General features: G+C 36.3%; 1 protein-coding gene across 1 annotated transcript in view; it reads left to right on the top strand.

The window, feature by feature from the left end:
• Positions 1-6,726, top strand: part of WWC3 (WWC family member 3) — a 196,513-nt gene extending 189,787 nt beyond the window's left edge. Inside the window, exons 21-23 of the mRNA XM_044669272.1 lie at positions 799-1,026; positions 1,614-1,741; positions 3,683-6,726. Coding sequence (XP_044525207.1) covers positions 799-1,026; positions 1,614-1,741; positions 3,683-3,749 — 423 coding nt within the window. The 3' untranslated portion in view covers positions 3,750-6,726. The remainder of the gene's footprint in view (positions 1-798; positions 1,027-1,613; positions 1,742-3,682) is intronic.
• The last annotated feature ends 5,544 nt before the right edge of the window (positions 6,727-12,270 follow it).

Raw genomic sequence — 12,270 nt, 5'->3', positions numbered from 1 at the left:
GGACTTCCCTCCCCAAAAACATCAATATAATATTTAGACTATAACACAATAACCTGTTACCTCCAGGATGAAATATAAAACCCACTGTTTGACCAAGCCCTTTATATCCTGGAACCCTTATACCCTACTGATCTTATGCCTTCCTTTCCCTTTCACATACTCATATTCAGTGATTCTGACTATCCTGGTCCTTCCTCATATGAGACACTACATTCCAACTCCTGGCATTTTCATTGGCCTTTCCCCTATATCTGGCATATTCTTTCTCCTCGGCTCTGCCTTCTGACTTTTTTGGATGCTTTCAAGTCTCAACTAAAATTCTACCTTCTGCAAGAAAACTTGCCTTATTCCCCTTTTCCCCTTAATGCTGCTACCTTCTCTCTGAGATTAGTTCCAATTTATCCTTTGTATATCCTATTCGTGCATAGCTATTTTCTTTTTTTCTCTCCCAATAGATTGTGAGCCCCTTGAGTACAGAGAGACTATCACTTAGCATAATTCTTGACACATAGTAGGCACTTAACAGATCCTTGTTGATTTGAAGTTACTTTACTGGTATATAAGGCAACATCTGTAGATATGTAGTTTACTTACATTTTGAGAAGACATCTGACAAAAGTGAGTTTTTTTAAACCATTTGCATAGAAAAAGAAGTTGCCTTTGTATTTAGTAGCTTAGTTAATTGCCTTCCAATGACCATGGGTAAGTATATCAAGCCATTCTCAATGGTTGGATCAGAGTTTTAATTCTTCCCTTACCTTGCATCTGTTTTGATTTATTATCACAATCATTTTGTAGTCTTGTAGGTCTTCTTTGGCTGAGCTTATGGCACGGACATCCTTAGACCTGGAGCTGGACCTCCAGGCATCACGAACTAGACAGAGACAGCTGAATGAGGAGATATGTGCTTTGAGAGAACTGAGGCAACGTTTGGAAGATGCTCAGCTCCGAGGGCAGACTGACCTTCCCAACTGGGTTCTTCGAGATGAACGATTCCGAAATTTGCTGAAGGAAGCAGAGAGGCAGGTAAGATGCCATACATGTTTTCTTAACTTTTTTTCTAAAAGTATTTGTTTCCATTTAAGTCTTGCTTTGAATTTACTTCTGTGTTTGTCCTAAAATAAGGAACTCAAACTTAATACCAATTACAGAAACATACTTTCAGCATTTTATTTCTGAAATAACTATGTTATCTATACAAATATTCATAAGAAATATGCTGGGTCAAGCTTTCTTCCTGAGTAGAGGAAGTGGGAAATAATATGGGAAGGAGAGAGTTAGGAGAATTTTTTTTTCATATACAAGAATAGAGGCCACTAAAAAGAGTGGGTATCAGTGCAGAGAAAGAACTAGACAGAACTAATACTGGCATCACTGGAAACCTCTGGGCATCCTCATCTCAATTACATGTCACCAAGATGCTCTGTCTTAGCCAAACTGAACCTTCCAGAGAACAGCACAGGTTTTTTTGTGGAAATCTCAGAATATAGAAAGGACCTTCTCTGTGCTTGTGGCAGGTCATAGTAGGCTTCTTCCCAGTCCCCATTGTTTTGATTAATGGCATTGTTTCTGTTTTTTTTTTTAATTTAAAAAAATAATATGGTCCACTTTAGACAAGACAAACCAAACTTGAACATCATCAAGAACAGGCAGCTGAGAAAATGCTTAAGAAAGCATCCAAAGAAATATACCAGCTCCGTGGGCAAAACCAGAAGGAACCCATTCAAGTGCAAACGTTTAGGTAAGAACATTTCAATGATGCCCTCTTGCTCTTTTAATGCTGTCACTTAAAAATGAATATATTTCTCTTATAATCACTTCATAGATGCAATTTATGTATACCATACCTTCTCTCTTCTTTTTTTCCTTTTTAAACCCTTACTTTCTGTCCTAGTAATAACTCCAGGACAGAAGGACAGGAGCTAGGCAAACAGGATTTAGTGATTTGCCCAAGATCACACAGCTAGGAAGTGTCTGAGATTAGATTTGAATCCAGGTCCTCTCAACTCCAGCTTTCTTTGGCTTTCTATCTACTGTGCCAGTCTCAGTTGCTTCAGATGCACAAAAAAAAGGGGAAGGATTGGAAAGATGATTATTAAGCACTAATATTTTATGGTTATATTTGAAGAATGTTACTGGAAATTTTTTAAATCGTAACTGGGAGGGAATCTTCTAGATTACCCACACCAACTTTTTTTTCTGCCTCTCCAACCATCTCATTGTACCAGTGGCCAAAAATTTAAGTGACTAATCTAACTTCCAGGAAATAGTAGAAGTAGAATTTGAATCAAATATCTCTGAGTCCAAATCTATCACTCTTTCTATTGATTCACAGTTTTTTGTGATGGTTATGTGTATCTTATGTCTCTTACAAAACCTTGTGTAATGAGGCTACGGGTAGGCACTAGATATATGATTTTATTGTTACAGGAAACTTCAAGGTGAGAAAAATAACTCTGCCAATGTGGTGTGGTACCTCTACCACTTGCCATTTTAGATAGCTAGAGTTTAATTTGCCCATGGTCACTGAGCCTGAATAGCCACATTAGAGGTAGGGCTTGATCTGAAGTCATTACGGCTTTAAGTTTAACTCTCTATATCAGTAATTTCCAAAGTGGGCGCTACCACCCCCTGGTGGGTGCTGCAGTGATCCAAGTGAGTGGTGATGGCCACGGGTGCATTTATCTTTCCTATTAATTGCTATTAAAATTTAAAAAAAATTAATTTCCAGGGGGCTAAGTAATATTTTTCTGGAAAGGGGGTGGTAGGCCAAAAAAGTTTGGGAACCACTGCTCTATATCCTATGTAATGCCTAGTAAACAAACCAAATCTGATAGTTTCTAGGAGGTTGATTTTCTTGGTTTTTGGTTTTTGGTTTTTAATGGCAAATAAGGTTAAGTGACTTGCCCAGGGTCCATAGCAAGTAAATATCTGAGTCCAGAGGCCAAATTTGAACTCAAGAAGGTGAGTTTTGCTGACTTCAAGCCTGGCACTTTATCTACTGTGACACTTAGCTGCCCCTGCTGGTAGATTTAATTAACAAGCTATTCCAGTGCTTTTCTAGGAACTGTTCCTCATTCTTGATTATATTCTGCTAAAAACAGGGCTATTTGTCTTAAATTCTCACTCTATATCAATCAGTCAATTGATAAACATTTATTAAATAAATGCTTGCTATGCTCCAGGTATATTTAATTCTATCATATCTATCTTCTAAAATGAAGAAAGTAACAGCTTTTCTCTAATATATTTGATCAGCCTTTTATTTCTTTTTTTAACCTTTATTTTCCATTAATATACAAGGCAGAAAAGTAAAGTTAAATCACATAGCTAGGAAGTGTCAGAGGTCACATTTGAACCCTCTCAATCCCCTAAGCTACCTTGATCATCTTTTAAAAAATATATATAAATATAAATATATATACACATATATTTTTATACACACATATACATATATTCATTCATTCATTTGTTTGTTTTAGATTATTTATTTTTTCAATTGCATGTACAATCAGTTTTTGAAAATTGTTTTCTGACATGGTAGCATTCAGATTTTCTGCCCCCTGCCCCCTCCAAGACAATAAATCAGTACATTCCTACAAACCATATTTCCATATTGCTCCTGTCGTGATAGAAGACACATTTGATCATCTTTTTTACTCATTGTTCTCTTCATCGATAGGGAGAAGATAGCCTTTTTTACAAGACCAAGGATCAACATACCTCCTCTGCCAGCTGACGATGTGTGAAATGCGTTGTGTTGTAAACATGAAGTATTTATCTGTTTTATTTTCATGAAGTTATTAGACTAGCTAAATTTATCTTTAAAAACGTTTGTGCAAAGCTATTAATATACACATTTTGTAAAAAACAAAAACATATATAAATATATATACATATATATTTTATAATAGTGACTACAGCAAGGCTTGGTTTTTCCTTGTTGTGAACTTGACATCTCTGAAGACAGCTTATTTTATAAAAGATCAACTATCCTGTTAAGAGTGTACAGTTTTTAATGCTGTTTTATTTGACTTAAAGGCTGGAAGACAGAAACAAAGTGAGTTCAGGCAAATTCACTGTATTGTAATTTATTTATAGTACTTTTTTTCCTTGAAGGAAAATCCTGACTTTAAGATGTATTTTAAGACTGAAATTTTGTTCTTCAGTATTTGTCATACAGTAGAATGGAACTTTTGGGCTGGTTTTGTTTCTGATACCTGAAAATGAAAATACTATGTTCTGAATTTGTCACTTTTATCAGCTTCTAATATTTGTATCTTACGTGTATTGTATTCTTTAGCACTGTTTATGTGTTATATTAAAATATTTTAGCCTGCAATGTTTTTAATATTGATTAAAATCCCATTTAAGCATTGCAGAACTTAATGTCATAGTCTTACTGTGCACTAATAGGTTTGCATTTCTATTTTGTCTAATGTACCTTTATGCATTATGTGATCTGAAGCCTGGTAGACAAAGTCTCGATTATCTGGGTATGTCAAGAATGGCCACCTGCCGTACTCACCTTCATTATTCACGACCAACTTACCACTTTGCTATGATGATCCAGCAACAATAGACAAGAGAAACAGTAATAGGTGAATAGGATATTACCATACAAATGTAACCACTGAAGACTGCAGCAATTCAGACAAGCTAGACATGATAGCCTCTCTAGGAAATGTGTCTTGAGGAAAGTGAGCAACCATATTTTTGGGAGACCAGAAATCATTTCCCTCAGAATATTTAGTATAAAGTAGAATAATAGCCTCAATCTGGAGACACACATTGTTCCAATAATATCATGAAAGTGTCATAAATCTAAATTAAGCAATAAAGTACATGATGACTTTTTTGTTTTTTTTTTTTTTAATCTTCCATCCTATGAATGTGAGACACTGTCATTTATGAAGTAGGTCCTACTTCATAGAGCTTTGGAGCAAAAAAAATAATGTTCCTGGATCCCATGAAACGTCCCCCAAAATTCTCTTTTTTCTTCTATTCTTTTCCTCATCCCTTGACATCTCCCTAATAACTGAGGCTTTATCCCCTCCAATCCATACTAGCCTTCCTTATCTCATCAGTTTCTAGACTCCCACCCTGCATACCCAGCCCTATTGTCATTTGACATGAATTAAGAGTGGGGTTTGCAGAATTATTAAGCAGATTCCCAAAGAGTCTGTTTAATGGTGGTAAGACTTTAATATTTATGTTACTTGTAATCTCTATATTTGTTATGTGTCTTCTAGCTTTGGTCTTGCTTTGTTGATGTATTTATGCATGTTCACACGCACATACACACACATATTCACAAAACTCACAGAACATTAATACTAATCAGAATTTCTGATCCACAGATAAAAGCATTTTCCACATTTTTGTGCAAATGAAAGCCAACAACAGCATTTTCCCCTACCAGATGTTGTACCTTGCTGTGCTGCCAAAGCATTTGTTTGGTTAACAGAAGATTTATAGATGGAGGGCAGTTAGTAAATTCTCTTTTCCTATAGTATCATGCTTACAGCAATGGAAAATATGACATGGCACTTTTCTGTGCGCCTTAAAGCAATAGCACCTTTTCTGTAGCAGTAAACAAAAATCATTTGCCCTCCCAACGGGGTGTGTGATGGCCTCAGTTGCCAAATAACTACCCATGTTGGAAAATTGGTATGCTGGTATACCAATTATGAAATCAGTATTTTCCTGATAGCTCATTTCACTGCCCCAATTTTGAGAAAAACCTGCTCTTCCAGAGTGGGAACCCTGCCTTGGCCTCCATTTCAATAATTCAAAATATTAAAAATGCAGCTAGCTCTTTCACTCATCCAGTTCGTTTGTGCTTCCCACCCATCTTTTGTTTGTTCTTCCTTTCTCTACATTTTCTGTCTTGTTGTCTCTGCAATTGAGTGGGACCATAACAAAGAGAGGATATTTCATTAAATTAAAAACAGGGATGTGAGGAAGAAATGGGTCATGTCCTGAGCATCAGAGGCAGGATTTAACCCAATTGAAGAGCCACCTTCACCTCTGCTGTATTCTGTCATCTGACTTTCCTAGTTCAAAAAACAACCTAGGGCTGGAACCTTCAAGATGATGGCAGCAGAATCCCTGAAACAAGACAGGAGGTAGCCATGATTTTTCAGAACTTAAACACACCATGGTTTCTCAGTTGCTAAAATAGTGAAATTTGCCATACCATACCTCATGATCAGTCAATGGAATATATAGTCACTGAAAGATGTCCTAGATAAGGAATACTCAGCCTGAAAATAGCATCCTAAAGTCTTAAGCTGGTGTTTCCACTAGTTTTTATTTTGCCCAATCACTGTGTTACCTAACGAAGAATATTCTGCCCTAATTTGATTTTGATTCTTGGCAGAAAGTGATTAAATATGGTGGTGTCAGTGTTAATAGTCTTATTTAAGAAACACCCAGAATGTCAAACACCAGCAAAGAAAGTTTTAAAAAATGGTTTATTCAGTGTATTGCAACATAGCATCACAGCAAGTGAAAGGGATTTGTTTTTCATTTCTATAATCATTGTTAACTGCCCAAGAAGCTAACGGTTGAAATGAATGCTCTTCTGTCACGGTAATAAGTTATAATCAGTATTCATCTCTGTTGTTGTTGTTTTTTTTTTGTCATGGTCCTCTTTGATTCTGTCATTTGTATTCTTTGAAGGTATTTCTTCTATAAAATAAAAATAACTTACCTTAAGAACAATGTTGAAAGTATTGTCTCTTAAATGGGAAAATATAGCATGGATGGTTCCATGCTATTGATACATTTTAAGCAGGAATCAGTCCCAATACTCTGGGTATGTATGTGGATTTCAACATCCCTCTGTTTATTCAGAGGGATACCATGAATGATAATGAAGTGATTTTGTAAGATGGATCACAAAGTAAACTAACCAAAAAACAATTTCATCTAGTAGTGAAGTTACCAAATAAACTGTTGTCGTTTGTTTATTTATTTCAGGAAAGGGGAATAGGAACGGGAATTTTAGTATAGAAACAAGCTTCAGCTTTTAAAATTTTATGGAGTTGGGAGTGGGGTGGCCTACTAATTAACTATAAGACTTCAATTTCAAAGGGCCCTCCAACACTTTGCTCTCATTCTACTCTCTTTTTTGGCACAGAGGGAATTTAAGGAAGCCAGCACCCTTTTCACTCCAAAGTGCCTCAGAAGAAATTCCTTGATAAATTGCTTTTTTCTTTTTCTTTCTTTTTTTTAAGCCATTATTTGTAGAGAGCTAAACATTTCTTCTCTACAATACTTAAAAGTACCAGATTGCTGGTGGCCAATCACCTTAAAGTTCTGACACTCTCTTTTTTGAGAATGGGAGATTTCTCCCCATTGTGAAGTCCTAAATCCCCCCACATGTTTTCACAACAAATGTTTCTTCCTTTGATGGTTTCTTCATTTTTATAAGACTTTGCAGAACACTTTCATGTGTTATGTTCTATTAATCCTAATAACAGTTCTGTGAGAGAGGTAGAAGAAATGTTTTTTATTTAATTTTAATTTGTCATTCTTGACCAGCACCAACAATCACAAATGCTTCCATATATGAAGAGCCAAAAAAGCTGGTTACTCATGAACCCCCAAACTTTTATTTATAAATGCCCTATATTTTATAAAAGAGGAAAATGAGATCCAGGTTAAATCATGTGTCTAAAGTTGCATAGCTTTAAAGGGTTATTGTTGGGAACTAAAACCAACCTGTTTGATGCTAAAGGTTCCTTCCACATACCACATTGGCTATAGGTAGAGCTGACCATCCTCCATGGCCAGGCATGGCTCACTAAGCAACAAGTAGATATATGTATATGGAGACAAGTTCCTATAGACAAGTGATAAAGGGGTGCTGGAAATCCCGTAGAAAAAACAAACCACAAATTTCTTATGCCTTCTAGAATTATAGGGAGAAAGTCTATGATAAATTCCACAGGACCCCCAAATTCTTTGGAGGTACCAGGCTTTTGTTAACATGATGTCCCACCAGAGATTGTACTCCAAAAGACCTACAGAACCTGGAAAGGAAAGAACTTATGTCAGTCATTCCTGTGAATTAGCCATTGAAAAAGTGTCCCCTGAAACTCAATAAACCACCAATAAAAAATTTTAATCTTACCTCACACTTAGTAGCTGTTTGGCCCTGGACAAGTCGCTTAAGCCTGTTTGCCTCAGTTTCTTCATCTGTAAAATGAGCTGGAAAAGGAAATGGTGAACCACTTCAGTATCCAATAGGACAGTTCTTCACCCTTTTTGCAAAGAACCTCTTTATTTTCCCTTGAGCTCCCCAGATAGAAATGAGGGAAAAGATAGTTAAATAGCCATATTCTCCTTTCCCACCACCAGTGGGTTTCTTGAATTTATAAATTAGGAATGATTTGTCTGTTGAGCATGATTCTTCACCATTGGGAATCTCTTTAAGCCATGAAACTATTATGATTAGTTTGGTTTATTGATTAGATTGTTTTTTAAAGAGTTGTTAAATTTAATACTGATAGCCCCATTACAGCCCTGATTATCTCCTTTTCAGCTTTCTTTGGCACTTTTTCTGTATTTTTTTTAAACTTTTTTTTTAACCCTTTTCTTCCATCTTGGAATCAATACTGTGTATGATTTGTAAGGCTGAAGAGTGGTGACTTGCCTAGGGTTACATAGCTAGGAAGTGTCTGAGGCTAGATTTGAATCCAGGACCTCCCGTCTCTAGACTTGTGACTCAGGCCACTAAGCCACTTAGCTGTCCCTTTTCTGTATATTTTTTAAAACATTTAAATGACAGTTTTTTTTAAATTTTTGGTATCACTATCACTTTTCCACAAATCTCTCCTCCCCTACATCCACATATACAACTCTTCTTCCTCTTGAAAAAAAAAGTTATTATTAAGAAGATGATAGAGATGAAAAAGGAGAAGAGTTAGGAAGAATATAATGCAGCTAGATAGCAGAGTAGATAGAATATTGGAGATGGAGTCAGGTTAGTCAGTGGCTCAGGCTGACTTCAGACTCTGTGAGGCAGTCACTAGCAAAGCACTTAACATCTTTTAGCCTGAATTTCCTCACCTGTAAAATTGTGTTAGCATCTAGTTATCAAGGTTGGTGTGAAGACCAAATATAAACACACTCCTATCATTGCAAACCTTAAAATAATATATGTGTTTGTCATTCTAAACCATAATTTGGTAATGACTGACAATATCTCAAAGTTTATAAAAAGTATTTCCAACCAGAAAGCTTTAATTATTTTTTGTTTTTACATTTAATTTTTATTTAATTTTTCTCAGTTGCAAGCCTTCCTGATAAGATCAGGAGCTAAACAAATAAACAAACATTTTTAACATTAAGGTTTTTTCTAAATTTTGAGTGCCACATTCTCTTCCTTCCTCTCTTCTCCCTCCTTAAGAAAGCAAGTAATTTGACAGAGAGGATACATGAGCAGTCATGCAAAACATTTCCATGTTAGTTATGCTGCAAAAGAAAACAGACAAAAAAAGAATAATAAAGTTTAAAAAGTAAGCATTCTGTATTCAGACTCTATTCATTCTTTCCCTAAAGGTAGATGATAGTATTTTTCATTAAAAGTGCTTGGCATTCACAATTGATCATTGTACAATATTGCTGCTACTGTGTACAGTGCTGCTATCTCTACTCCTTTCACTTTGCATCAGTTCATGTAAGTTATCAAATTTTTCTGAAACCATCATGTTCGTCATTTCTTATGGCACAATAGAACTCTATCTTAATCATATACCACAACTTGTTTAGCCATTCCCCAAATGATGGATGTCCTTTTAATTTCCAATTTTTTGAAACCCCAAAAAGTACTGCTATATTTTTGTACATATAGTTTCTTCTCCTCCTCTTTCTTCTTCTTCTTCTTCTTCTTCTTCTTCTTCTTCTTCTTCTTCTTCTTCTTCTTCTTCTTCTTCTTCTTCTTCTTTCTTCTTCTTCTTCTTCTTCTTCTTCTTCTTCTTCTTCTTCTCCTTCATCATAAACACCTAAAGTAGGGGTATTGTTAGGTCAAAGAATTATACACAGTTTGATAGCTCTTTGGGCACAGTTCCAAATTTGCCATAATGATTGAATCAGTTCACAACTCTACCAATGGTGTCTTGGTGTCCCCATTTTTCCATATTCCCCCCCACCCCCACCCGAGCATTTGTCATTTTCCTTCATTATGTTGGCCTGACTTTGGTGTGATGTGGTACCTCAGAACTATTTTAATTTGCATTTTGCTAATCAATAACAATTTAGAAACTCTTATTTTAGCACTGTTGATGAAGTGTTGTGGGACAAATATTTCTCAGTATATGGAATTCCTTTTAGATCCTACTTTGACCAAAGCAGAGACTTTTAAAACACATTCATGAAGAAGATGTTAAATTTATCTAGCATCAAAAAATTTAGAATTTCATTTTTACCACTTTCAAGAGGAGCCACAGCCTGAATGTTACAGCACATGATTAGGAATGAGACCAGTGGAATCAGCATGGGGCATTCTTAGTATATTATACATCTACTTCAGGTTTATATCATAACTTCTGATGTTTAGGTAAGAGCCAGTAGGTAGCTCAGTGGAGTGAAAGATAGGCTTAGAGTCAGGAAGACTTGAGTTCAAATCTAACTAGACATTAGCTGCATGGCTTCTGGCAAGTCACTTTAACCTCTGCTTGCCTCAATCTCCTTAACTGTAAAACAGAGAAAATAGCAGCACCTACCTCTCAGGTGTGTTGTGAAGATCAAATAAATAAATATTTGTAAAAAACTTAGTACAATACCTGACATATAGTAGGAACCATATAAATTATTCCCTTCTTCCTTCAATATCTCTTTGACAAGAGCCATGCCTAACTGTTGACTTGTTTTTTGAAAATATGGCAGACACAGAGAACTAGTATATCTCTCAAGAGAGAAAAATTCTAACTATTCCTTCAAGAGCTCTAATGGAAACAACCAATGGCATGGTGCCTGAGTTCATTGTCAAGCTCTCCAACAAGGAGATATTGTTTTGCTGAGAAATTTTGATCTCCATAGAGTAAAATGGCAAGCTACTCTATTGTGAAGATACTGGGCAACTTGCCTCTTTACTTACAAAATTGCCATAGTGACTGGTGAGGACTGTGAACTTAAGAATCTTTTGCCTTTCTTTGCATCCTTTATGCTTAGCACAGTGCCTGACATAGAGCAGGTGCTTAGGAAATGTTTATGGACTGGTTTCTAATGATCACAACCACTTATTGTCATTAAAGTAGCTAGTTTTGCTTCCTGACAAGCAGGTGGAGACTGATGGATATTTATCTCAGCATGTTCTAAGCAAAAGAGATCACAATTACACAAAGACCATGTGTGTCAGATAATGGCTCAGAAAGAGATATTCCAAGTGAAAAAGATTATGTGTATTATGACATAATGAACTTCTGTCTGGAGAGAGGACAAAAGCCACAGCATGGGCATGAGAGAAGTAGGTGGAAGAGAAGGTAACTTGGGAACAGCCCTAGCAAGCACTCGAATAGGAATCTGAAAAAGCAGAAGCTTAATAGAGCAAGTCCTAAAAATGAGGGTTACTCTTCAGACATGAGAATGTGGATCCTATGGACATGAGACATGTCTGGATAGATCCTCTTTTTACTAAGCTCACCCAGAGGGGTAAATCTGGGGCTAGTGAACTCTCACTTTCTTCTCTCTTCCTAGAAGAACAGTGCCTACTTGGCATTTCTTAAGGATTTTCTTGTTTTCTATTTCTTTTTGCGTTTGCTTTTTATTTTATTTTTTTAAACCCTTAACTTCTGTGTATTGGCTCCTTGGTGGAAGAGTGGTAAGGGTGGGCAATGGGGGTCAAGTGACTTGCCCCGGGTCACACAGCTAGGAAGTGTCTGAGGCCAGATTTGAACCTAGGACCTCCCGTCTCTGGGCCTGACTCTCAATGGACTGAGCTACCCAGCTGCCCTTCTTTTTGCTTTTTAAATATGGTAAGATGTTTTAACTATTCGATTGTTCACCTTACATGTCTTTGTGTAAATGTGGCAAACAAGAAAAGTAAAAAGTAAGAAAATAGTGGAACACATTGGGGGGAAAAGAGGGGAGAAAGAGAGAGAGGGAGAGGGATACAAAGAGGGAGGGGGGGGAAGGAGGGAGAGATTTACAACTTCCCAGAGCAAATAAACTTAGACCTAGATATTAGAGTCATCAGCTTGGTTTGAGAGGCTATAATCTGATGAGACCAGTATGAGAAATAGAGTCTTGCATTCTTTTTTG

Source organism: Gracilinanus agilis, chromosome 3 (assembly GCF_016433145.1).
Source record: "Gracilinanus agilis isolate LMUSP501 chromosome 3, AgileGrace, whole genome shotgun sequence".
Taxonomy (NCBI): Eukaryota; Metazoa; Chordata; class Mammalia; order Didelphimorphia; family Didelphidae; genus Gracilinanus; species Gracilinanus agilis.
This window is presented reverse-complemented; position numbering and strand designations above follow the sequence as displayed.